The 27,284-nt window shown below is 38.1% G+C and overlaps 2 protein-coding genes across 2 annotated transcripts in view; one reads left to right on the forward strand and one right to left on the reverse strand.

Moving 5' to 3' along the window:
• Nucleotides 1–6,474, forward strand: part of FASTKD1 (FAST kinase domains 1) — a 46,255-nt gene extending 39,781 nt beyond the window's left edge. The window contains exons 14-16 of the mRNA XM_035008360.1: nucleotides 4,152–4,290; nucleotides 5,155–5,269; nucleotides 6,226–6,474. Coding sequence (XP_034864251.1) covers nucleotides 4,152–4,290; nucleotides 5,155–5,269; nucleotides 6,226–6,321 — 350 coding nt within the window. The 3' untranslated portion in view covers nucleotides 6,322–6,474. The remainder of the gene's footprint in view (nucleotides 1–4,151; nucleotides 4,291–5,154; nucleotides 5,270–6,225) is intronic.
• A 3,691-nt stretch (nucleotides 6,475–10,165) lies between these two features.
• Nucleotides 10,166–27,131, reverse strand: KLHL41 (kelch like family member 41). The gene is made up of 6 exons (XM_035007823.1): nucleotides 25,932–27,131; nucleotides 21,707–21,864; nucleotides 21,476–21,583; nucleotides 17,280–17,465; nucleotides 15,485–15,631; nucleotides 10,166–11,441 (listed from the first exon to the last, which is right to left on the reverse strand). The coding sequence occupies exons 1-6, from the start codon at nucleotides 27,039–27,041 to the stop codon at nucleotides 11,330–11,332; spliced, it is 1,821 nt and encodes a 606-aa protein (XP_034863714.1). The 5' UTR covers nucleotides 27,042–27,131; the 3' UTR covers nucleotides 10,166–11,329.
• Between the last annotated feature and the right edge of the window lie 153 nt (nucleotides 27,132–27,284).

The raw sequence follows: 27,284 nt of genomic DNA on the forward strand, positions 1-27,284 counted from the left end.
AATAAAGTTTATTTCCTTCTCCCATATGCATAGGGTATCCAGGGCTGGGATGCCAGTTCCACAAGCCTTAAAGATCAAGATCCTTCTATTTTATTTTTAAAATATTTTATTTATTTATTTGTCAGAGAGAGAGAGAGAGTGTACAAGCAGGGGGAGGGGCAGGCAGAGGGAGAAGCAGGCTCCCTGCTGAGCAAGGACCCTGATTCAGGACTCGATCCCAGGACTCCAGGATCATGACCTGAGCGGAAGGCAGATGCTTAACTGGCTAAGCCACCCAGGCGTCCCAAGATCCTTCTATTTTATTATAAACTACAACCTCAACATGTAGGTAGCTTCCACTTTATGGTCCAAAATGGCTCCTTCTGCTTTAGCCAGCACATCTACAATCTAAGCAGAAGGTGGAGGGAAGGAAATGGAAGGGTGTCCTTTTAAGCACAGTTCCTTGAAGTTGCACATACCATTTTTAATTATACCATATGGCCATACTTGGCTATGAGTGAGTTTAGGAAATGTTTTCATTCTGGGTGGCCATGTACCCAGCTAAGAATTAGGAATTCTATTACTAAAAATGAAGGGAAGTATTAGATATTGGGGGACAACTTGAACTCTCTGCAAGAGGGTTGTTTTAAAATATTGATATAGATCTTCCTTGACTTACCATGGGATTATATCTCAATAAACCCATTGTAAGTTGAAAATATTGAAGTCAAAATGCATTTAGGGGCACCTAGGTGGCTCAGTCAGTTAAGTGTCCAACTCTTGATTTTGGCTCAGGTCATGATCTCAGTGTTGTGAGATCAAGCCCCTCCTGTGGGTCTGTGCTGGGTGTGGAGCCTGCTTGAGATTCTCTCTCACTCCCTCCCTCTGCCCTCCTCCATCCCCCACTTGCACTCTGCTCTTGCACACTCTCTCTAAAAAAAGAAAAAAATGCATTTAATACACCCCTAACATGCTGAACTTTATAGCTTGGCCTAGCCTACCTTAAATGTGCCCAGAACACTTACATTAGCCTACAGTTGAGCAAAATCATCTACAACAAAGCTTGTTTTACAATAAGGTGTTGAATCATCTCATGTAATTTATTGAAAACTGTACTGAAAGTGAAAAGCAATCGTTCTAAGTTTATTATCCTCACTACTGCTGCCCAGCATCAAAAGAGATCCAAATTCAAAATCTGAAGTATGGTTTCTATTGAATGCATATCACTTTGGTACCATTGTAAAGTTGAAAAATCATAGGTTGGGGACCATCTGTATACTGTTAATCTGTACTATTTAAAATATATCTGTATTTTAAAATATACTCCTGTAAAAATAATGCTCACAGAAGGAAACGCACTAAAATATGAATATGAAAATGGTCTGTAATTCCATCTCATAATTTAAAATTATTGAGCACCAACTTTGTGACAGGCACTGTGGCCGGCTCTTTATTCCTGTTATTTCATTTTATTCTTTTTGTTTTGTTTTTGTTAATGTTTCTTTCAAACTATAAATAGTCCTATCTGTGTAAAACATTTGGAAAATACAGAAAAAAAATCACGCATAACAAATCATGCATAACGTGTAATTAGTACTGAAACTAAGATTACTCTGTCCCAAGACCATTGTATTTCCAATTCATATTTGTACCTCCTGTTGTCAAGAGGCTTATTTTTATGTGAAATGTATGTAAATCATTAAAAAATATTTAATTGGTAATATTTATGTACATGGATTAGCATAATTAAGACAGTATAATAGTATAATTAATAACTATGGGCTAGGGGCGCCTGGGTGGCTCAGTCGTTAAGCGTCTGCCTTCGGCTCAGGTCATGATCTCGGGGCCCTGGGATCAAGCCCCTCACTGGGCTTCCTGCTCGTTGGGAGGCCTGCTTCTCTGTCTCCCACTCCCCCTGCTTGTGTTCCCTCTCTTGCTGTGTCCCTTTCTCTCTCTGTCAAATAAATAAATAAAATCTTTAAAAATAAATAAATAAATAACTATGGGCTAGAAGCATTGCTTAAGGTTTTAAAAAAAATTCAGTTAAAAAAAATCACAGGATACCTACTTATAGAAAAACCAGAAAGGACAGATAACAGAAGAGAAATTATCATGATATGACCATTGTTTACTTTTGCTGTCTGTTTTTGTAACTGACTTGTTTGAAACCAAAAATAACTTATACTATAATGGTTGTAGCTATGTTTATATATTGCAAATATTTTTCTGTGCCCAGAAATATACATTATTTTTAGTGACTGCATACATATTTCATTGAATTGAGTAAATTTATTTAATCCTTAGGGCTTTTTGTAGGTACATGCATCTGTCAAACAGTGCTGCAATTTTCATATAACAACAGCAATAGAAAATGATATACCTACATACTGTTTATTATGTGTTAGACATTGTTTTAAGTGTTTTATATATACTAAATTTATTATGCCCCTACCAGGTACATAAATTATTCTATTTCATAGATAAGGAAATTGAGGCTGAGACATTATTGTTTGCCCAAGGTTATATAGTTGACAAATGGTGGAGCCAGTGTTTGACCTAGGCATTCTAGCTCCAGAATTCATTCTCTCAATGAGAGAACTATATTTCACGTTTGATAATTAGCTCGAAGCTGCTTCAGTGCCCCAGTTTCCCTTATGTATAAAAAGCAGATAATTAAACCTACTCTTCCCTTTTCATTTGTTGTTTCTTTTTTCATTTGTCCTTTTTGTCTTGGTTTAAATACTTTTACAGTTGTTTTTATTACAGAAAAATTTCAAACATATACAAAAAATAGAATAGTATGATGAACTCCCATACAGCATCACCAGTTGTCAACTCACCAGAGTCCCACCTGATCCTTTTCAAGCAAATCACACATATCTTAAAATGTTTATCTAAAAAGATATATAACTACAGTACCATTATTATCACCCCACCGCCATTCATAAAAATTTCTTAATATCACATAGCTTGTCAATGTTCGAATGTCCCAATTGTCTTTTATATGTTTTATTTTAGTTTATTTGTTAAAATTGGGGTCCAGACATTACATTTGGTTGATAGGCCTTTTTAAGTTCTACCTCTTTCTTTTCCCCTTACAATTTATTTATTGAAAAAAAATTTTTTTTTCACATTCTAGACTTTTCAGTTATACCTCTGTTGTATCTCTTAACCTGCTCCTGCATCCCTTGTTTTCCTGTAAGTCACTCCTTAGATCTAGGGGCTTGATTAGATTCAGGTTAAATTCAGGTTGGGTTTGTTTGTTTGTTTTGCCCAGACTATTTCATAGTCGTATGTACTTCTTATTGTATCATATCAGAAGACATACAGTGCTGGTTGTCTTATTTTTGTTATATTAAAGATTTACCAGCTCATCCATTAGAAAGTTCTCCTATCAGTTTTTCACCTACAGATTTTATCAGTCATTAAAATTATTGTCTAAATCCATTATTCATTAGGGGTGGTAAAGTAGTGATATATATTTTTTTAAAAATTTTATTTATTTGACAGAGAGAGACACAGCAAGAGAGGGAACACAAGCAGGGGGAGTGGGAGAGGGAGAAGTAGGCTTACACGGAGCAGGGATCCCGATGTGGGGCTCGATCCCAGGACCCTGGGATCATGACCTGAGCCGAAGGCAGACGCTTAACGACTGAGCCACCCAGGTGCCCCTAAAGTAGTGATATTCAACATCTATCATTTTTTCTGCATTAGCTGGAATTTGTCTAAAAAGAACTTTCCCATACCAACTATTTAGTTACTCTTATGTACAGTTCATACAGGAAAGACAGGATACATGTTTGAATCTTTGCCCTTACTAGTTTTCAGATGAGTAGGTTCAGCTTCCTCCAAATGCTACCAAGAGATTTAAGAGGATTAAAATAAAACTCTTAATGTTATTTGACCTATGCCAGCACTAAATATAACTCCGTACTAAATACAGTTTAGTAATACTTGCTGGTTGATTTTTATTGATTGATTTTCAAAGAGAGGTGCCATTGGACCAGATCTTATCAAACAAGTTGGATAATTAGGGAGCTGTACATCATTCTTTCATATGTGTGTGTGTGTATACATGTATATTGCTATATGTATACAAATTTAAAATATTATCTTAAACTTTTAGCTGTAAGCATTTACTTAATTCATACTGTTGATTCCTGTACTTACAGATTTTGAGTGTATCTTGGATAAAAGAAAAAAAGCTCTTCCATATGGAAGCCACAATATAACTTTGGGAAAACTGCCAGAAATGCACTGGGAATCAAATACCCAAATAACTGGATCAAGACTGCCACCAGGAGCTGAAAGGTAACTTATTTCTTAGTTTCAGATTTTGTTAAACGTTAAGTTTGGCATAATTTAATGAACTCCGTTATCAGGATCAGTTGTAGGAGAATCTGCTTCTCATGTATCTCCTGCATTCTGCCTCTGTGCCTTTGCTTTTCCTCTGCCTTCGGCATTTATGTCTGTCCTTTACTGTCCCAACGCCTGGCAGTCTAACTAAAGTGCTAACCTTCTCGTTGTCCTCAGTGGAAGCAAACAGTATCTGCTTTGGAGCTCCCCTACCTCTCCGCTTATCCAGTAGCACTTCTTCCTACACTGTATTGCAGTTACTTAATATGTATCCCATGTTGTTAGACTATAAGCTATTCTCTATGTTTGTATCCCTCACAGTGCCTTCCATATGGTAGTTGCATGGTAAATATATATTGGACAAGGAAACAAATGAAAACATGGAGATTTTTACTCTAATTTGGTGTAAATTATAATGAATAGGCTTACTTGTCATCAATTACTAATTTAAGTAGAAAAATAGAATACTCATTTATATTCATTTGTTTTTTGTATAAATTAATTTATAAAGATGCAACTTTTTTTTCTCCACTTTTTTTTTTTTTTAAGATTTTATTTATTTATTTGACAGAGAGAGACATAGCGAGAGAGGGAACACAAGCAGGGGGAGTGGGAGAGGGAGAAGCAGGCTTCCTGTGGAGCAGGGAGCCCGATGCGGGGCTCAATCCCAGGACCCTGGGATCATGACCTGAGCCAAAGGCAGATGCTTAACGACTGAGCCACCCAGGCGCCCATAAAGATGCAACTTTGTTCCTGAAAGGCTTGTAATTATTGTTTCTCGTTTTGATTTCAGAAGCAAATTTTTTTTATCTTCTGTAGGATTGCTCTGGAATTTTTGGATTCAAGAGCTTTTTGTAGAAACATCCCTCACTTGAAAGGAAAATCTGCTATGAAAAAACGACAGTTGGAAATTTTGGGCTATCATGTAATTCAGGTATGAAATACTCATGTAATTTAGCCTCTAAAAAACCCCCCAGGGAACTGGCTGTACATATGTTTCCTTTTTTAAAAATTGGAGTATAATTAACATACAGTGTTTCAGGTATCCAACATAATGGTTCAACAATTCTCTACATTACTCAGTGTTCACCACGATTAAGTGTAGTGATCATCTGTCACCATTTTTTCAGTCTTATGGACTACATTCCCTATGCTCTACTTTTCATCTCTGTGACTTATTTTGTAAGTGGAACTTTGTACCTCTTAATCCCTTTTATCTATTTCACCCATTCCCCCTCTAGCCCCTGATAACCACAGGCCTGTTCTCTGTATTTAAGTCTGTTTTTTTGGTCTCTCTTTTTCTTTGTTCATTTGTTTTGTTTCTTAACCACATATGAATGAAGTCATATGGTATTTGTCTTTCTCTGTCTGACTTAATTTAACTTAGCGTTATACCTTCTAGGTCCAACCAGTATGTGTTCCCTTTTAATGTGGAAGTTCTAGAATTACCTTTTTTTAATATTAAAAAAAGTTATATTAAAATATCTCTGAAACAGAACATCCTTCATTTTTTTTGAATAGTAAATAAAAATAATTTTATTTTATTCTCTCTAGAAGATCTATTGGTTTTTTTAATTTATCTTATGAGAGGCACTGTGGAGATGGGTAGAGATACAAGAGAAAAGTATATGTATGTTGGAAAGGTAATAGGAAGAATGTCTACTGTTGGTATTGTAGGAACAGGAGGATTAAAGGAACTGTAAGGAAGAAGTAGGTCTCTGGGCTTTACCAGGAAGAAAGACCGACTTGGCTTCTAAAAATCGTTTATGTTTATGTAAACTAATTTCACAGGTTCCTACAGCTCAGCTCAGTGGTGCTTACAAGTCTTCCCTGATGTCTTTTTGTTGTTGCTTTAAAATTTCCATTCAAACTACATGGCTTATTTTACAGATCCCGCATTTTGAATGGAACTCTATGGCATTGTCAACAAAGGAAGCTCGGATGGACTACCTGAGAGAACGTATATTTGGAGAAGGCAAATCATGATTGTAGTTTTTATTTAAAATTAGTGACGATGGTGTGTCACAACTGAACTTATTTTAATTAAGTGGCCTGACTCAATGAAAAAATAATAGTACAGAATTGATTGATTTGAAGGTCAGTTGAATACCTATTAAAATAAACAGACATTTTAATTTCTCCAGTATTTCTTTACTATCTGGTTGGGAAATTGTATAAAATTCTTAATATAAAGGACTTGTAGCTTTTAAGAAACTTAAATAGTTTATAATTCATTCTTTGTCTACTAAGTGCCAGAAAGTGTTTTAGATGCTGGGGATATAGCAGTGAATGTAGCATATTTGCCATGGGTAGAGTCAAACAAAATAAATGAATAAATTACATTATACCATAGATGATACTAAGTGATATGGAGAAAGATTTGGGGGAGAGGGGATAGGAATATTTTGGGTAGGTATAATTTTAAATAGGGTGATCTGAGGACTCACTAAGGTGGTATTTGAGTAAAGACTTAAGGAGGTGAGGCTAACTGGCAGTAGAGTATTCCAGGCAGAGAGACCAATAGGTACAAAGATCCTGAGGTAGGAATATGCCTGGCATATTTGAGAATAACAAGGAATCCTCTGTGGCTAGAGCAGAACAAGTAGGAGGTTGAGGGTAGAAGTGTAATAGGAGAAAAGGTAAAATAGAGTCAAATACATATGACCTGACCTCATGGTATGGTGAGTGAGATAAGCAGCCATTGGAGAGTTTCTATAAAGGAATGATAAGAACCCATGTTTTAATTGAATCACTTGGGCTACACTGTTGAGATGGGAAAAGACTGCAGTGAGGCAAGTGTATAAGCAGGGAAACCCATTAGAAGATCATTGCAATAATCCAGACAAAAAATAGATGGTTGGTGGGGCGCCTGGCTGGCTCAGTCAGTAGAACATACAACTCTGTCTCAGGGTCTTGAGTTCAAGCCCCACATTGGGCATGGAGCCTACTTAAAATAAATAAGTAAAAAATAGATGGTTGGCTTAGAGTAGTAGCCGTGGAAGTAATGAGAAGTGCTCAGATTTTTTTGATGTATTTTGAAGGCAGAGGCAACAAAATTTGCTCACTGATTGGATATGAAGTATGAGGGAAAGGAGTCAAGGATAATTCTAAGTTTTTGTCCTTAGCAACTAAAAGGATGTTATTGCTATTGGCTGAGATGGGAAAGTCTACGGGAGGAAGAAGTAGGAGGTGCAGTGGGTGGGAGGATCATGAGTTTGGTTTTAGACATGTTGAGTTTTTGATGCCTTTTTATTTTTTTTTAAAGATTTTATTTATTTATTTGTCAGAGAGAGAGTGTGTATGTGTGCACAAGCAGGGGGAGTGGCAGGCAGAGGAAGAAGCAGGCTCCTTGCTAAGCAAGGAGCCTGATGCAGGACTCGATCCCAGGACCCTGGGATCATGACCTGAGCTGAAGGCAGACGCTTAACCGACTGAGCCACCCAGGCGTCCCTGTGATGCCTTTTAAACATCTTAAGTGGAGATATCAAATAGGCATTTTAATGAGTTTGGAGAAGGCAGAGGTCCAGGGCCAGATATAAATTTGGAAGTTGTCAGCAGTATTTAATGTGATGAAAGTAGATGAAATCACTAAAATGTGATTAGAGGAGAGTGTGAATGGAGGAGAAGTCTGAGGACTCAGCTCTAGGTGCCCCAACATGAGGTCAAGAAGAAGAGAAATGAGCAGAGGAGGCTGGGCAGGGGTGGCCAGTGAGGTAGGAGGGAAAGTCATAGGTAGTGATACTTCCTAGAAGCCAAGTCGAGAAAGCATTTCAAGGAGGAGGAGGTGAGCAGTTGTATCAGATACTGCTGATGGCTCAGGTAAAGCGAGGACTGGGAAATGTCCATTAAATTTAGCAACATGAAGATCATTGGTAACCTTGAAAAGAGGAGTTTTGGGAAAGGGGTATGTGTGAAAGCCTGACTGGTTTAATAGAAAGTGGGAGGAGACAGGTTTTGTTTTGGTTTGTTTTTTAAATAAATGGAAGAAAAGATATGGAGTGGGAAATGGACTGATCTTGACCTGGTCTGATCCTACCCATGATGGGGGAATAATGATTTTCTCTTGTCTTACAACACATTTATTCAATAAAATAGTTACTAAGGGTCTACTATGTGATATAATCCCTAACCTTTCTTCCAATAGTGATGTATTTGTGCTGGACAGAAAGCCATGTTGTAACTATCCTCAGGCCACCTGGTGGGAATGTAGGTAATTAGCATCTGAAACTTGCTGTCTTCTGACTTCATGACCATCTAAGTTCATTTAAGCTGGTAGCCAGAGTGCCTTGAGTCTTTTTTTTTTTTTTAAGATTTTATTTATTTATTTGAGAGAGAGAGAATGAGAGACAGCACGAGAGGGAAGAGGGTCAGAGGGAGAAGCAGACCCCCTGCTGAGCAGGGAGCCCGATGCGGGACTCGATCCCAGGACTCCAGGATCATGACCTGAGTCGAAGGCGGTCGCTTAACCAACTGAGCCACCCAGGTACCCTTGAGTCTTAAGCATAGCTATAAAACATGTGTCCTGCATAGATTTTGGTCTGTTGATATTTGATTTAGGTGTAGTTGAAGTACTTGTTCAAAATATTGTTATTTCATGGAATGCCTGCATTGCTCATTTGGTTAAGTGTCTGCCTTCAGCTCAGGTCATGATCCCAGGGTCCTGGGATTGAGCCCCGCATCGGGCTCCCTGCTCAGTTGGGAGCCTGCTTCTCCCTCTGCCTGCCACTCCCCCTGCTTGTGAGCACTCTCGCTCTCTCTCTCAAATAAATAAAATCTTAAAAAAAAAAAAATCATTACTTTGCATGATGTGAAATCCAATACATAATCGTTTTGCAACATGTAAACTTCACAGAACCTTTTGTGAAAAACAGGATCAAAACAGTAAGCAAATGAAAGATGTCTCCCCTAACCATTCTCCCTCATTTTGGATTTCCTTATGATATTCATTTGTATTAGCTGAAATGCTAAATTCTAAGTGTTTGTCTTCTATATTCATGAATGTGTTCTCTTTCCCAAGCAAATTATGAGAAATAAACCCTGAATAGGTTAAAATATTTTACTCAGCAACTTTTAGAATAAAATGATTAGACCGATGAGGATTATAAATTGTTTCTTTTGGATATAAATGAAAACCCAGTTATAGTATACTTTGAATACATGGAAATCTTGATTAAATGACCCTGTTGTACCTTTCACTTACTGTTACACATACTCTGATGTCTCATGTACCACATCTCTTACTGGTCTTCCTCTAGGCTGCCTGATTCAAATGGTTTTCTTTATATATATACTCTTATATTTTGTGTTTGATGGTTTTTCTATTTACATAACTGGAGTTGTTAAAAGCATTTTTTTTAAAGCATTCTTTTTTTCATTGAAATATAATTAACATACCATAAAATCCACCCTTTTAAAAATATACAATGCAGTGGTTTCTAAAATATTCACTTTTGTGCAACCATTACCACTATTTGATTCTAGAACATTTTCATCATTGCAAAGTATTATTTTTACAGTTTAATCTCATGTCTGTATAGATCAGCACTCTCTGCCCAATAGTAACCACTCTCTTGCTTTTATAGTAAGCACTTCCTGTAACAGTTTTTATCACTCAGGTATGCATCTCTATAGACACCATAATTTGCACCTCCCCCGCTTTTAAGTGTGTCTTAATCTATAAGCATCTCCCACCATCCCTTTCTCTTCCAGTTTTTCTGCTGAACAACCTGTGGAGTTTCCCACCCTCAGGATTTGTTGATTGTATAATCGTGGTATAGTCTAGAGCAGTATTTGTCAATACAGAAAAGTACCCAGGATTCTACTTCAGAGATCCAAAGTAAAACTGGTTTTTATTGGATGTTTCCATAGAGACAATAAAGCTGTATGAACACTCACCTGTTCTTTATGAAATTGCTTGAACACTCCAAATTAGTTCCAAGTCAGGTTTCTCAGAAAATAAGATGTGTAACGATAGAAGTCAAACATGTCTATGAAAGCATGTGAAACCCATTAATGATGCTTAGTTGATGATTGCAGAGTTGAATGTGATGGTTGTGGATAGACCGAGGTGTCAACTTAGTGTGTACACTAAGAACGACATCTTGAATATGGTGTTTTATATCCCAGAAAATGCAATGATACAGTCACCTTTCTTTCTATCAAAATTTGTGAATAGGTAGCTCTTTCATGGAAAAAATAGATAAAACTTAAACCAACAAATACATACCCTCCTCCAGTACCCTCACTGGCCCCAACTAATGCCCAGCAATTTAAACAATCAATTCATTTCCTAAGGACAATCCTTAACCCTTCTATCACAGATACTGTAGTTAGGAGCTTGAAGACTGTGGTTTACTGGTTTTAAATTAAAAAAAAAATTAAATTTGATTTAAATCATGAACAATATACTAGTATCACAAAAGGAATGGAGAAAAAAGACCCCTTGAATTTGACTACTTAGAGATTTTTCTCCTTCAGATGAGACCCACTTATTATACTTCTTAAAAAGCATTTCCAAAGTTTTCTCATGGCATGTAATCTTTAACATAATGCATAGGATTCTTGTCATATCTTGAAGCACAAGGGAAAGTGATATTTGATACTTTAAACATTAAAATGTAGATGTACATATTTCTTTCCAATTTAATTTATAATAAAAAATGAGTGTGAAGTTACCGTAACAATGCAAATGAAAGAATTAGTAAACAACTCAAATTTAGAAACCTTTACAATTGATTGAGACAGATTAACAAAAGAAATAATCCATTCAACTTAATATTTAATTTCTTACTAGAAAATGGTTTTAAACAATGATCATTACACCAAAGATTTCAGTGACTTTGAGGTTTTGATGCCCACTGCTAACCTCATGGACAGTTACTTAGTGAATAATTTCTACATGAATCTCTGCATAGGCTTTTGAAAACAGAGTAAATTAAAGCCCTATTTCCAAACAAAACACATCCCATTCTATTGTGTTTTTTCACCTCCCTGTTTACAGTTTAGACAGTTTGAAGAGGTTTAAACGTGTTGCTAGGCAACTAGCTCCTGAAGCATAACGTATTTCCTTCAACATCCCAGCCCATTCTTTCTTATCATCTTCATACCTGATGGAGAAAAGAAAAGTAATCAATAAGCAGTTTTTAAATAGTTCTGTAGGTCTCCTTGTATTAAATATACAAATAAGGGTTTTCGAGAAAACCCTACTGGCTCTTGTCCAGAGGAGCATGCACCTGACTGGTAGAGTAGCATTTGAATTCCTCCCCAAATATGCCTTCTCTGAATGAGCGTATGTCTGAACTTCCTGCCATGGTATTTAATCGGGATGCTTAGGCAGTTAAGCCTTTTCTGGGGATCAAAGACTGTTCAGAGATGAGGAGTAATCAACAGTTAAGCAATCAGTTATTCACCTTTGGACAGATGATGATGGCTGGTCTCTGAGTCAAGGTCAGCAGACTACCTTAAGAGTAAGAACTGGGAAGAACAGGGATGGCTAGTCGCCTTGATTATAATTTCAATTGTTCCAATATACTTGTGTGGAGCATGGCACCTAACAGTAGGGATCCCTCCGAAGAATCCATTCCCCTCCTGCTTTAATGTCCCGTGTGAGGACTACTCTTAGATTTTGCACTTGGTGTTAGGTGAGAACTAACATTGGGTTGTTTCCTGCGGGGACTAGTCACGGTTATAAAGATGCAGGGAACTTGAATTGCTTTGAAATATGTGTGCCTCTCTTCTGCCTGGTGCCTGGAATGCCTTCTCTGCCTGACGAATTCCGAAACGCTGCCTTTTCTCTGAAGCCTTTCTCGCCCTCCTCAAGCAGAGTTCGTAGTTTCCCCTCGTTTCTCATGTTGTCCTTTGTATAGTATCTATTATAGCAGTTATCATTCCTTTAATTTTTTCCCCTATATTTATGTTCTCAACAAGCTCAAGGGTACTTGAGGGCAAATAACATCTTATGCATTTTAGTATCCTCCCTCCTTCAGAAGCTATCAATAATTGACCCATAGGAAATACCCCCAAATCATTCGATGATGATGAATAAGATTTAAAGTAAAAAATTAAAAAAGTTGGCTAATACCTATGTAAGATATGTGCTATCTGACTTAATTTCATCAGTGGTCCAAATTTAATCTTAATATTTGCACTGAGCACTAAGTGATTTTTATGTTGAGAAAAGTAGACAAAAATATTTTACCACTAATAAAGGGAAGAACCCTTAATTATCTCTACAAAATTTGGGGCAACACACTAAGAGATAAGGAATAGTTTTAAAGACCTAATGAAAAAGTGACCACATTTAAGCAATAGGAGGTTAAATGAGTCTTAAAAGCATTTGCTTCCTAGCAGTTATATTTTTACTTTCAGCTTGGCCAATCCTAAATAATGGGAAGATTTCAATAAAAAATACAAGAATAAAAAAAGGTTTTTACACATCACACCAAGAGGGTCTCTAGGTTTAGAAGGTGCTATACCGGTATACCGATAGTTTTCGTCTTTGAATTTCATCTCTGCATGTGTGGGTAGATTCACTAGGAAGTTGAGGACAAGTGGGCCGCCACCTTTCTGCAGGTCAGTTGCTGTCAATGTTAGCACACATCTGGGTCACCTGGAGGGCTTGCTCAAACACAGACTGCTGGGCCCCATCCCCAGAGTTTCTGTAGATCTGAGGTAAGGTCTGAGAATTTGCATATTTAACAAGTACCCAGGTGGTGCTGATGCTGCCTTGGGAACCACAGCAGATCACTGGTTCTCAAACTTGACTTGCACATTTGGAACCACCTAGAGACATTAAAAATACTGATGCCTGGCTCTCACCCCCAGAGATCGACTTAACTGGTATGGCATGTGGCCTGGGCATGATCATTTTTTAAAGTTTCCGAAGTGATTTCTAATATGCAGCAAGATTTGAGAATTATTGCCCTAGATTTTATCACCCGCGCGGAAAACACCCATACCTAGATTAAAAATTTTACAGCCAGACAGTCAGTGATGAATTCATTCTTGCCTTTCCCCAGTCTGGTTGTTCCCAAACTTGTCTGCACATGAGACTCATCCAGGGGTCTTTTGAAAGTTTCAAAGCCCAGACTATACTGTAGACTAATTAAATCATAGTCAGTAAGGTAGGACAGAGGGGACAGTACTTTTTGAAGCTCCCGAGGTGAACCTTGGGAACCACTGCCCTACTTGCAAAATACACCATCATCAGAGAGGATCCCTTTTTCAGGCTCCCCTCAGCAAGGTAAGGGCTACTTTTAGCAGAGATGCTCTCTCTCCTTTGCTGCCTACAACATGCTCCTGCTGAAACAACTTGGCTTTTGGTCACCATTAGGAAGCGTACAGGCTCATGTGGGATTCAGCTGATTGATGGCACCATTCCCTAACATCAGTGTTTCTCAACCCTGGCTGCCTATTAGAATCACCTGAGAAGGTTTTAGGACCTAACTGCAGAAATCCTGATTTAATTGGCCTGCATTGAGGTCCAGGTGCTGGTATATTTTAAAAGCATCCCAGGTGATTTAAATGTGCAGCCAGGGTTAAGAATCACTGCCTATTCACTGTTGGTATTTATCCCTGTTTTCCAAAAACCTGATCTTCTCAGCCCTCCATTATTTCATTCTTTTTTTCCTACTGCTTCCAGTCTTTTTCCATCTCAACTTCTCCCTAAGTCTCACCTCTTTCTTCCCTGGAAATTTCCACTTTCTTTTTCTTCCTCCTCCTTTTTTGGGGGGAGATGAGTTAATAGTCAACTTCCCTTTATAGCCACTTTTTTTTTCTTGCCCTCTACACAGCTAGTTACTATTACAACAACACTAGGAAATGATGTTTGATGCATAAAATAATTGCTTGGTTAAGCCATGGGCCTTTCAGCCTTCCTGTTCACCAGGGAATAAGGCATGTGCTGGGTCAGGTATAGAACCAATACCACTTCCACTCTCAGCCTTGGTGGTATGCCTTCATTGATCACTCTTCTAAAGCTGTACCTACAAATTTAAATGTGCATGCAAATCACCTGGGAATCTTGTTAAAATGAAGTTTCTGATTAAGTTTGGGGTGGGGCCTGGGATTCTGCATTTCTAAGCTCTCAGGAGATGCTACCACTGCTGGTCATAGACCGTCCTTTGAGTATGTCTGAGGTTCTGGACAATCTGGTGACAGACCAGGTAAGGGCATCCATCCTTGAGAGTGAGGACTGGCCTTCAAGCATGAGTTTGGCAATTTCTGATGAGTGTACAGTATGAATTCACTAATGCTCATCTCAGGCAACTGAGATCTACCTCCTATAAATTTTTCTCAGCAAGCACAGTTCCTGGGCTGAAGGCAGCAGGCACCATTTGGCAGACCATGCGGTATCCTAAGGTAACTAGACATCTGCATACTGTATGCCCTGCCCAACTATGTGACTCTCCGTGCAGAACACAACCTACACTTCTGCTCCCAAGACTTCTTGTATATACCCTGGTCTCCAGGCGGCAGTCACAGCATTAGAAACGATGGTAAAATTTTCCACCCCCCACACACTGTAGAAATACTACATTCGTTTTAAGCCTAACTTTAAAATATTCAACTGAGTAACAACTGCAAGTGTCATACTTGGGACATCTGCCCAGCACCTATCTGGGAGGTAAAATGGATTGCTACTTTTCACTTTTTTCTTTTTGAAAAACTTCTGTAACTGAATCCTCAAAAACTGGAAAACCACTTAAATTAGATTCAAAATAGGATTAATGAATTCATGGAAAATTCAAGAAGCTAAATGTTTCTTCAGAACTCTCTTTTCTTAGGAAATAAAGTACTCTCTAGTAGAAAGGTTTGGAAGTAGCCTTTGCTCTACCGGATGCCTAGAGCATTACACTTTTAGAGCTAGAATGGAGCTTAAGGGATCACCAGTCCATGTCTCATTTTACTCATTTTCCTGATTTACAGGCCGAGAACAGTCCTTCCCCAGGCACAGTTAGAAGCAGTACTTGATCCTCAAGTAAGTGGCACATGCAGAAGTCCAGTTAGGTTCAAAATGTGTTTACTACCAAGAAGAAGCATACATGTTGGGAAAGTCTGGCCTACTCTTTACTGCAGAATTGTTTATTTTATCCATTACCAGTTATTTGATTGAATATTTGGTCCAGAAATGGGAGTCAAAAAAACTTACTTCCATATGTCATTGACTTCAGTGGGTGCAAACTCTTTGGACTCCAGTTGAATCATGGCAAAACCACCGATGGCATACAGGGACCCAGCTAGGCCGACCAAACTGATGGAACTTCTTTCTTGGGGAAATTCAGTCATTACCTCCCATCTAGGAATTATTGAAAATAGAGTCAATGTAAAACCTAAGGAAATGTCAAATGTATTTACTGAACAATTATATAAAATTTTAATTTAAAAATTCAAGTAGCAAAGGCATCTAAAATTAGGTTTGAGTTTGTTACTGAAAAATACCTAAATATTCCTTTACTTGAAAGATGCAGCCAGATTAAATATAAAGCTCTCAATATGTCCTCCCAGAAAATTTCACCTTCATCAGTTAGCATATTCAGCAATGGTGCTATAAACAGGGGGCATTTTGTGGCAGTTCTAGGCCTCCTAGGTCCTACGGTGTTGGATTTCATTTGAATGCATATATATACATTTTGAGAAACTCTGATTTCTGTCATTTCTCAAGAAATCTTTAAGTCCTTTGCAATAAAGGCATGTGACTAACCTTATATTATCCTAGTTTAGAAACTAGGGTTGGTAATTTTCTTTTTTATGACTTATACATCATCTTTTTAAATAAAGGATTTAAGGGAACTTTTTAATGTTAACAGCCACATGACAACTAATGATAAAATCAATCGAATTAGTTGGAAGGATCAAGAGTCTAGAATGAGTTAATCATTTTGGCAACTCTCTATTTTATTACTCTGGCATTAAAAGTGGACCTTTAAACATATTATCTGTTTTTCTAACTATAAAAGTAGTATATGTACATTGTAGAAAACCTGGAAATACAGAAAGGTATAGAAGAAAACAAATACCACCCATGATCATAGCCTCCAGAATAATCACAAGGAACATTTTAGTGTAATTTTGTTATTTCTCAAAAAGCATACAAATTTAAATATAAACATCTATACATACCTATAAAAAAAACTAAGAACATAAAGTATTTACAATTCTGTGTGCTGCTTTTTAATGTCTTATGAGTGTTTACCCATACTATATAGTTTTCCAAAAAGATGATTTTTAATGATCATTAAATCCTCTCCCATAAAAATTCCTTGGTGATTTTCAGATACTAAAGTCTATTTTGTAATCAGGCATAACATGCTTCCTTAAAAAAGTAATGACAGTGCTCTAATTTTTCTTCATTGCTAAACTATGAGTATAAAAATTATATACTTACCCAGATGAGTGAGCTCAAAAATTTGAAAAAGACTGATTTTACATAAAGAATATCTGTCAAGTATCTTTTCACATTAACTTTAAGCGAGTAAAACCTTATATATGAATATTTTAGGAAAATTACAAAGAGCATAAAAAAATTTCTGAAGCATTCGTGTTTTACAAACATCACAAGCTAAGTGGAGGTCTTTCCATCCTTAAACTACATATTTCAAATCAAATAACCCGTATGGGGACATGTATACCCATCCACATGCATATGATTATTCAGAAGTATTGCCTTTGCGTGACTAAATTCACAAAAGTTAATAACAAGGATGAATTGGACATTCTGGCATTAACTTGAGGGTTATGTGTTCCAAGTTGCAAACACATGTAATGCATCAGAATGTTAGGCATTTCACACCCAGTAAGAGCAGAAGAAACCCAGATCCAGATGCTTTCTCTTAATCCTTGCCTCCCTGCTCTCCTCTCCCCATGTCCTAATTAGAAAGCTTAATTTTCATCCAGAGTTAGAAAGTAGAGTGATTCATACGCTGTAGTAAGATATAGCAACTCACTTATTGGTTGTGAGGTCAAAAGCTTCCACTGAAGCTGAAAGACCATCTTCAGTGACACCTCCCGCAATCACAATTTTGCCTTTATGCACTGCCACTCCAAACATGGAACGGGGGGTTTTCATTGGAGCCAGATCCTTCCAGTCTCCTTTTTTTGGGTTGTAGATAAACACCCTGTTTGTACACTTTCTGTAAACATAAAAGACAACAAAATGGTTAGAACCTTCCTTTTCTGAAGGAAGCAATTTCACTAATCATTTAGCTTTGCTTCCCATCTGAAACACATCAAACAGAGTTAGAAAAACTTGGAAGTATTCTTAATCTGAACATGACACAAGTGAAGGACAATTCCAAATGTGGGGAACTTAATTATACTAATGGAAGGTAGGATAACTTTCCTTTTGGCAACTGCCCAGGCAGAGTAGATTTTAATCCTATCTCCTGCTAAATTCAATGGAAGACAGGAATAGAGTTAAAAAAAATTCATAAACCCTTTATTGTGCCAAGTAACAAAAATGTGAAGTTTATCTTATTATTTGAATCTCCTAGGAATGAATCAGTTAATTTAAAAAAAATAATTAGGTATGAAAGTATTTTAAATTTAACTATGTAATATGATGGCTCATTTCATTTTAGTATATACTGATATACCAATGCATTTTAAGAAATCTGGGACTAGGGGTGCCTGGGTGGCTCAGTTGTTAAGCGTCTGCCTTCGGCTCAGGTCATGATCCCAGGGTCCTGGGATCGAGCCCCGCATCGAGCCCCGCGTCGGGCTCCCTGCTCAGCGGGAAGCCTGCTTCTCCCTCTCCCACTCCCCCTGCTTGTGTTCCCTCTCTAGCTGTCTCTCTCTCTCTGTCAAATAAATAAATAAATAAATCTTAAAAAAAAAAAGAAATCTGGGACTATAGATTAGGCAAATAGTCATCTGAGTAGACGAGTAATGAGAACAGTTTTTACATGCTAAATGCTACCAGGAAAACCTGTACTCATCTGAATTATTTTTAGCATGTTCCTTATGGTTCATTAAAGTTATTCATAATTTAGTGATGGGAGTTCAAAATGCTAAATAATAATTGATTAACTGGATATATTTGTGGGGTTTTTTGATTTGCTTTTGCTTTTTTTAAAGATTTTATTCGAGAGAGGGCATGTGCTGGTGGGGGGGTGCAGAGCAGAGGGAGAGGTAGACTCCTTGCTGAACAGGGAGCCCAACACGGGGCTCAATCCCAGGACCTGGAGATCATGACCTGAGCCAAAGGAAAACGCTTAACCATCTGAGCCACTCAGGTGCCCCAGTTTTTACTTTTTTAAGCTTTATGCCCAATGTGGGGCTTGAACTCACAACCCCAAGATCAAGAATCACATGCTCTACCAACTGAGCCAGCCAGGCGCCCCTGGATATATTTGGTAAAGCCAAAAAGCAAACAAACAAAACCCCTAACTTTCTGTGAGGACAACTTTTTTCTTTAGTCTTATGAAAGACCAGGTATTGGGAGTAGAAGCATTTCCTCTAATATTTGACTATAAGTATTACTTTAAAACTTCTTTTTTTTTTTTTAAAGATTTTATTTATTTGACAGAGAGAGAACACAAGCAGGTGGAGTGGCAGAGGGAGAGGGAGAAGCAGACTCCCTGCTGAGCAGGGAGCCCGATGTGGGGCTCGATACCAGGACTCTGGGATCATGACCTGAGCTGAAGGCAGTCGCTTAACCAACTGAGCCACCCAGGTGCCCTACTTTAAAACTTCTTGACAAGGGCATGATTACAAAATCATGTTCCTCAAATTCAGTGGTGTTAACTAGCGCCATTCAGTGCTTACTTTTAGATAATGACTCATTTCAAAGTTCTTGACTTTGGCATTCGTCAAGCAATGTAGTCTTGGTTAATCATATTCTCAAGATTAATATATTCTTACTGCCAAGACCTGTATGCTTTTACTGACATATCAATTTCCTAGTTACTAATACCACTTGAAGGAAACAATTTAAATCATTTGGCAGGGTCACTACATTTCCAAAGTCAGAACACTGCTTAATACACATTTTCCATTCCATTTAGTCAGGAAAAATATCCAAAATAAGATTTTGCACTAAGTTTATAATATGGCCTTCCTTTAAATATTTATTTGATGGGAATAGCTGGGATTAAGGAAAATATCAAAATTTCAAAATATGTTATCTTTGAATATTGATAGACTGTATAAAAGCCCATTATTTTTTAAACAATTAATCATTTATTTTTATTTTTTAATTGAAGTATAACTGACATGCCACATCTTATTACTTTCAAGTGTATATCACAGTGAGCTGATATTGTTATACATTATGAAATGATCACCCATGGTAAGTCTAGTTACCATACAAAGTTATTACAATATTATCTGTCCATCCTCAACCTTTCCCCTCTCTGGTAACCACCAGTTCGTTTCCTTATCCATGAGTATGTTTCTGTTTTGTTTTTTCATTTTTTGTTTGTTTTTTAAGGTTCCCATTGCTTTTTAAAATCACGTTTCCTGTGCTGTCATTTTAATTTAATAATGACCATTAATTATTCACTCAGAATATAGATCTTTATTTCTAGCACATTTCCATATTTTATTCTCCTTTCCTGCTTTGTCCATGTAATTTCTTAATTCTGGTTCCTTTTCCAGGATTGACATCTTCATTTATTAAGGAACCTGCGCAAATGAGGACAAGCCAAATTAGGCAGTTTTCAGGGGCAGGAAATTAATTCTATTTAAAGTGAAAATCTTCATTTTACCAGATGGGCTACTGGTTTAATTAACTGACTTCTGGAGCACTCTGAACTCACATCTCCCTTTGAGTTACAAAATCTTTTTCCTAATGACCTATCCCTTGAGAAGTGCCTAGAAATCAAGTTATATGATTTTTATCCTGTTTTCTTCACAAGAGACTGGGAATGAGTGAGTGAACCAGGTGTAGTAGTTCTGTTTGATCAGTGCCTCTTTGTGACCAGTTGTTAAATGTTTTGAATATCACCTCCCTCCAGCAGTAAGTCAGTGAAACATTGTTTCGGAAATAACTGCCCTCTTTTCAGTCCCCATGCTTTTCAGTTTCAAACTCATCTATCTAAATTCTCTTTTATGAATGTAAAGTATAAATCTGTAATATTTTTATGCACTATTGCCTTAGCAGTTATATTTTAAGTATTACATTACAGAGGTACACTTAATTTTTATTTAGTTATGGCCAAAAGAATAAGAAAACCCACTATTTTTTTTTTTAAGATTTATTAATTCATTTTAGAGAGGGAGAGAGAGTGTAAGAGCACAAGCAGGAGGGGCAGAGGGAGAGGGAGAGAGAATCTCAAGCAGACTGTGCACTGAGCAGGGAGCCCGACTTGGGGAGCGCAACTAGGAGTGCCCTACTAGGGACTTGATCTCAGGACCCTGAGATCACGACCTGAGCTGAAACCAAGAGTCCGAGGGTTAACCTACTGTGCCATCCAGGTGTCCCAAAAACCCACTGGTTTTAATGTAGTGAAATATAATGAAAAATTAGCTCAATTAAAGACTTGATTATGCTCCTAAATGCTGCTTTTTCACTGTAAGAATGCTTATGATGGAGATATCATGCTAGTTCCTAGCAATATGCTGGAATCTACAAGTTCACTTCAGCAACTTTTTTTTTTTTTTAAGATTTTATTTATTTTAGAGCAAGAGAGCAGGGGGAGGGGCAGAGGGAGAAGGAGAGAATCTCAAGCAGGGTCTGTGTTGAGCGTGTAGCCCGATGCAGGGCTCCATCTCACAACCCTGAGATCATGACCTGAGCCGAAATCAAGAGTCGGACGCTTAACCAACTGAGTCACCCAGGGATCCCATGTTAGCAACTTTTAAATTTTATTTAAATTTCCCTTCAGTTTCCCTTAGAAATAATTTATAATATCCTCCAATAGCTTTTCAAAATTTTATTTTGAAACTTTAACTTCCACAATATTACGGGTGAGAACCAAGTCCCATTTCAGTATGTAGATTCAAATGAAAGGAGGAAAGAACTCTCTCAATAAAAAATCATTTGGAGGAGTGCCTGGCTGGCTCAGTCAGTAGAGCATGCAAATCTTGATCTCAGGCTTGTGAATTCAAGCCCCACACTAGGGGTAGAGTTTACTTAAGAAAAACACAAAGTTTTAAAAAAATCATTTGGATGTAAGCCAAAAGGGGATTTTAGGGTACTTACTTGTCATCTGTCTTTCCTCCTAGACAATATATCATCCCCTTATGTGATATCACACTGTGGCCATAGACTTTGATAGGCAGTTTTTTAACTTCATTCCACTTTGCAGCCCTGCAATGAAAAGATGATAGAATTTCTGTGCTTTCAGTTAGTACCAGGGCCTAAAATTATGAATATGTATTAGGCATTCATATACCTAAATGCTTAGGAAACAGGAACGTCATGTCAACTTACACGGGATCATAGCATAATACTGAATCCAGCGAAGCCTCTGTTTGAAGGTCTTTGCCTGCAACTACATAGATTTTGTCATCTACCTCTCCCAGACCAAAGAGACACCTGGCTGAAGGCAGAGGCGGAAGTCCAATCCACTCAGATGCTATGTTATCAAGCTGCAAGAAAAACATATGAAGAATTGTGGAACTTGTTAGAAAAAAGTTACAGTTGTACCGAGAAATATGTTATATTTTACATGTTGTGTAGAATACACTGAGATAGTCAAAGATATTGCAGGTAAAATAAAACTGCAATCTGAAAGTATCATATTTTACCTCTGGACTACCAAGAAGAATGAGAACATCTACTTGGCTCACTTAAAATACCAAACTCTGCAGAAAAGAAGGAGAGAACAGAGTCACTAGAGGTCAGTTAGAACTGTGAGGTTCCTTGTCAAAGTTTCTTCCCCTGTTGCCTTCTTCAGGTTCAAAAAAGGCATCGTAATACTTTGAGGGAATTGAGGAAAGAGAGGTTGTCACTGTAGGGAGGGGTCACAGTATGTGAGTGACCCCCGAATGCTATATTTAACACGCTCCCCAAGCCAGCACCCAGGACAGCTGGACCTGTCGCTCAGTCCACAGACAACTGGGATGTTAGGCAACATCTTCTTTCTTTCCTTCAAAATTTGTTTAGGTTCTCTCTGTTTCGCTTTATGACTTCTGACATAGGCAGGTGTTAACAGCTCTAACCTCCCAGCCTTTTGTTGGAAGTCATTTGAAATACCCTTGTCTCTTTTTTTAAAAAAAATTATCTTAGGAAGCAACTTGCTTGTTTTTGCTACTGCCACTTCTGCAAGCCTAAGACAGCTCTCTAAGTGCTCATGCTCCCGCAGGTCATTCTGGTATGGCTGGTGTCGGTTCCAGCATTTACTATTGGTCATTTTAAGATTTTTCCAGTTTGCATTTTAGGACACCAAGGCACAAGAACACTGCTTCATGAGGGAGTGCAGTTACAGATTTGTTGTTCTCTGTAGTGCTACTTCTGTGTAGCAGAAGAAAAAGGAATAAACCCGAGAATAACTGGATACCAAGAGTAGGTGCAGATATTAAAGGCTGCGGTCAAGGGAGGGATCTCCGTAGAAGTCTGTGTATATCTTGCCAGTAACTCTGGTTAAAGCAAAGCACTAATTAAGACTAGATATGATGAGCAGTTTACTCCTCACATATGTATTGTTAGCTCTACATTCACGAATTGTAACATCTAGATTGTGAGCCGTAATGTTTTCATTTTTGAAAACAAATCCTTTGATCAAGAAAGTGGTGTGTACTCCAGTAGAAATAATGAACATTTATGAAGTCTTGGTTCTGTGACAGGCTTTATACTAAATGCTCACAGAGCTTTTAAGTGATATTCAAATAGAAGCTATATAAATCCCCTGTTTGTTTTTTAAATGGGAACAGTAGCCATCATAATCTCAGACCGGAGGGTGTACTGCCCATGCTGGCCGGTACTGCCCACATCCCCCACCACCCCCAGTGAGGGCACTTACTACAGCAAATGTAACAGGAGACTGCCTACCAGGCTCTTTCACAGACGAGCTGTCAAGCTATTTAACCTCTCTGGCTCTAGTTTCTTCATCCTTAAGATCAGGGTTTAGACCAAGATTACTTTAAGATGGGGTGCTATTCAAAGATTTGATGAATCTATTAATTTATGAAAAAAATCTCCTCTCTTACCCAGGTAAAAAATTCTCATTGTCTATTTCTAGCATACAATCAAAGATCATATTATTCCTAACTTAATACATTTTAAACAGATGTGGCCAAGCAGAAAAATACAATATAAAACCTGATATGATATTCTCATACATGCATTTTCTTGTGAGTCATAAATAACCCTTTTTATAGTCAGGTGTTTTTATCCTGGCATCTTGCTCACTATTTGTGCCTTTTTTTTTTTTTAAGATTTTATTTTTTTATTTGAGAGAGAGAGACTGAGAGAGAGAGAACACATGAGAGGGGGGAGGGTCGGGAGGGTCAGAGGGAGAAGCAGGCTCCCTGCCAAGCAGGGAGCCCAATGCGGGACTCGATCCAGGGACTCCAGGATCATGACCTGAGCCGAAGGCAGTCGCTTAACCAACTGAGCCACCCAGGCACCATATTTGTGCCTTTTTAAAGGAGCAAGGCAAGGGCAATGACAGGAAGTCGATCTTTTCAACTTTGTATAACTGTTTTTGTAGCTATAAAGAGCATCAAACAGGTTTCTTAAAACAGAAATGTGAAGCTGTACCAATAAAAGCAAGACTAGTAACAAGATGGAAGAGAATAAAGACTAAGTATTTCTTGGATCTATGATTTCTAGATATCTGTCCATCTGTATTTTTTGTTTTTTGTTTTTGTCAATCTGTGTTTTTTTTTTTTTTTTAAAGATTTTATTTATTTATTTGACAGAGAGACAGTGAGAGAGGGAACACAAGCAGGCAGAGTGGGAGAGGGAGAAGCAGGCTTCCCGCTGAGCAAGGAGCCCGATGCAGGGCTCGATCCCAGGACCCTGGGATCATGACCTGAGCTGAAGGCAGATGCTTAACGACTGAGCCACCAAGGCGCCCCTGTCAATCTGTGTTTTGATGTCATTTTTACTTCCTAGATATAATTATTGCCTTTTAATTTGAATTTGGCTTTTCTGAAATTTCAGTGAATTTAAAATTAGGGCTTAGGAAATTTTCTGGCATGCATTCAAATACTTATGATTATGGCTTCTATTTTATTTTTATATTTCGTAGTTAACACTCTTCAACAGAACTTTGAAAATTAAGAATCATGATTAACATGTATTATTACATTTTTCAAGATTAGAAAAAGCTGGTTAAAGGTAGTATTTTTGTGAATACACAGCATGTCACATGCTCTCAGAGCACACAGTGACTGTGATGTGACATTCTACACTTATCTTTGGCCTTTCCAACTCAAGTGCCCATAAACCTCAGGCTATGGGTAGCTATGACCTAAACAAACTCCTCTGAGCTAGCTGTAAGCTACAAAGTACTGGTATTGGCACTTTTTTTTTTTTTTAAGATTTTTTATTTATTTAACAGAGAGAGAGACAGCGAGAGAGGGAACACAAGCAGGGGGAGTGGGAGAGGGAGAAGCAGGCTTCCCGCTGAGCAGGGAGCCCGATGTGGGACTCGATCCCAGGACCCCGGGATCATGACCTGAGCAGAAGGCAGACGCTTAACGACTGAGCCACCCAGGTGCCCCTGGTATTAGCATTATTACAGATAAAGGTTAAGCCGCTGATTCCTTCATAAACTGATAAAATATAACATGTTGATAATATGAAACAAACTCTCTTCAAATAAACCACAAAGAATCTATTAGTTTGGAGGATTTGTTTTCTCGGGCACTTTTGTGGTTTCACAAAACAGATTAACTTGTAATAATGTCTAAGTACAACTCTGATCCAAATACATGTGGTCACTTGTAATAAATAAAAATCAATGGGGTGCCTGGGGGGTTCAGTCCATTAAGCACCCAAGTCTTGATCTCAGAGTTGTGAGTTCAAGCCCAGCGTTGGGCTCCACACAGGGTATGGAGCCTACTTAGAAAAAAAATCATCATGAATAAAAATTTCTAAATATAATGAATGAGTTCAAGTTAATGGCACTGGTATAGGTACTTTTCCCCAGGAGGTAACCCCAAGAGTGTAAATTAAGTACTAAGTTCTCTTCATTTGCAGCAAAATTACATTTTAGGCAGTAGATATAAATGACACTTAAATGCTACCTTTAAGAACTTCAGATCGGTTCAAGAAAACCTGGAAAAAGGCTGAAAACCTGATCAATTATCATTTTTGTAATGTGTAAAGTACTATGATTTAGGGAAATACATTCACCTGTTTTTCAGAAAAGAGGTACAAGATTAAATTTAAGTTTTACTAAAACACCGGGTTTGGAAAGATCATAGTCACCATCAGCTATAAACTTGACATTTTGGGTAAGAGTATAAAGAAAATCTTGAGTCATCACTTACACATTAATTAGAACCTCATTCTTCAGGTTCTGAAGTGAAAGGAACTGATTTAAGCATTTCTGTCAGCTCTCGAGGTGGCAAAAGTGCAAGGGACTGGAATAGGATATCAAGTAGAATAAAACACAAGCAGCCTGAATAATTCACACATCAGCTGACGGGACGGTAAATAACAGTTTCCTTTATGCCTCTACTTTTATAAAAATAGTGCTTCTTACCTGGAAGAAGTAGGACTGTAGAGGTTGATCTTTATTTTCTTCATCCACATACAGTCCTCCTACCACATACACTTGATTTTGTTGGGTAACAATGCTAGAATGATTTCTGGGAATCTGCTCAGCCAATGCAGTAAGGTAACACTCATTTTCTGTGGGATCATAAGCCACGGCAGCTGTGTCATTAACCAAGAGGATGAGGTCTTTGACAAACATTCCATGCCTGGGAATGTCATTCAGGTAACCGGGAAGTAAATCTTCATCACCAACATCCCCATTCACCTCACCAGCCCCAGCCTTCTCTGTATTTTTGCTGGGTTCTGGGAGTTTGCCTGCAAAGGCATCTTTGAGAACTTTGATTTTTTTCTGGAGTTCTGGGTTGCTTTTAATTATATCATCTTTCTCAACATGATCTTTAAAATATTTTTCTGTCATAAGGCGAAAACGGATGCAATCAAACACTTCGCTAAGGTTTTTAACCCTGTTTTCTTTGTCTGTTCGCACCCATTTCATCACTGCCTCAAATACTGCTTCTTCCTTTTCTACGTTTAGGCTGTCATTTGAAATGACTGAGATCAGTTCCTGTGGAGATAGTTGCATAAAGTCCTCTTCCTTACAAATCTGTACAAAGCGATCAGACACAAATTCACGGGCAGAGATGGCGAGTCTCGGGCAGTCAAGAAGAAGTCCTAATCTTAAGATGGCTAGACAGTTACCAGGAGCAAGTCTTTTCTGAAGGTAAGAAACACAGACAGTGAACACCGAGGGGATCTGAAAGCGGCTGGCCAGGGCAAAAATATCTTGTACATTTCCGTCGTTGAGATCAATACTGGCGGAGTACAGGTACTTGATGATTAAATCCAGTACAGCAGGATCCACGTTATCTAATACTACCTCCTTTTTTTTCCCCTCATCAATTTCAGATAAAAAATACTCACGGAAGTAAGGACTACAAGCTGACAAAATCAGTCTGTGGCAAGGAAGACTTTGGTCACCTGCTTTTAGGGTGCAATCGATGAATTTTTTTTCTTCCAGGAGATCTTTTAGACCATCCTGAAGAAGGGTGGATTGGTAAAGCCGCAGTTCCTCTGTGAGCTCCCGCTGGGAATCCATTTTGTGGGTGACCTGGGTAAGGAAGGGGACACTGAAGGCCTTAGCTCCTTGCAGCACGCAGGTCTAGCTGTAAAAAGGCAGATCAGTGTGCTTTGCCCAGCTTGAAGCCTTTGCAATTTAATCCCACCAGCTAAATATAGACACCAACTCTAACAACGGGAATTCGGGAGAGCTAGTTTGGAAAGAAGAGTTGTTCTTGCAGCTGTTCTAGATTGAAGGGAACAACTGGAACTTTTAATCACT

This window comes from Mirounga leonina, unplaced genomic scaffold (genome assembly GCF_011800145.1).
Source record: "Mirounga leonina isolate KUSES-001 unplaced genomic scaffold, KU_Mleo_1.0 Mir_151, whole genome shotgun sequence".
Classification (NCBI taxonomy): Eukaryota; Metazoa; Chordata; class Mammalia; order Carnivora; family Phocidae; genus Mirounga; species Mirounga leonina.

Excerpts from the sequence above, each read along its gene's own strand:
- KLHL41 (XM_035007823.1), bottom strand. The coding sequence starts at position 27,041 with ATGGATTCCCAGCGGGAGCTCACAGAGGAACTGCGGCTTTACCAATCC. Across the intron at positions 15,632-17,279 it reads TTTGACCTCACAACCAATAA|ATGGGAGGTAATGACTGAAT; the intron begins GTGAGTTGCTAT and ends AATAATTCCTAG. Across the intron at positions 11,442-15,484 it reads GAAGTCAATGACATATGGAA|GTATGAAGATGATAAGAAAG; the intron begins GTAAGTTTTTTT and ends TTTCTCCATCAG.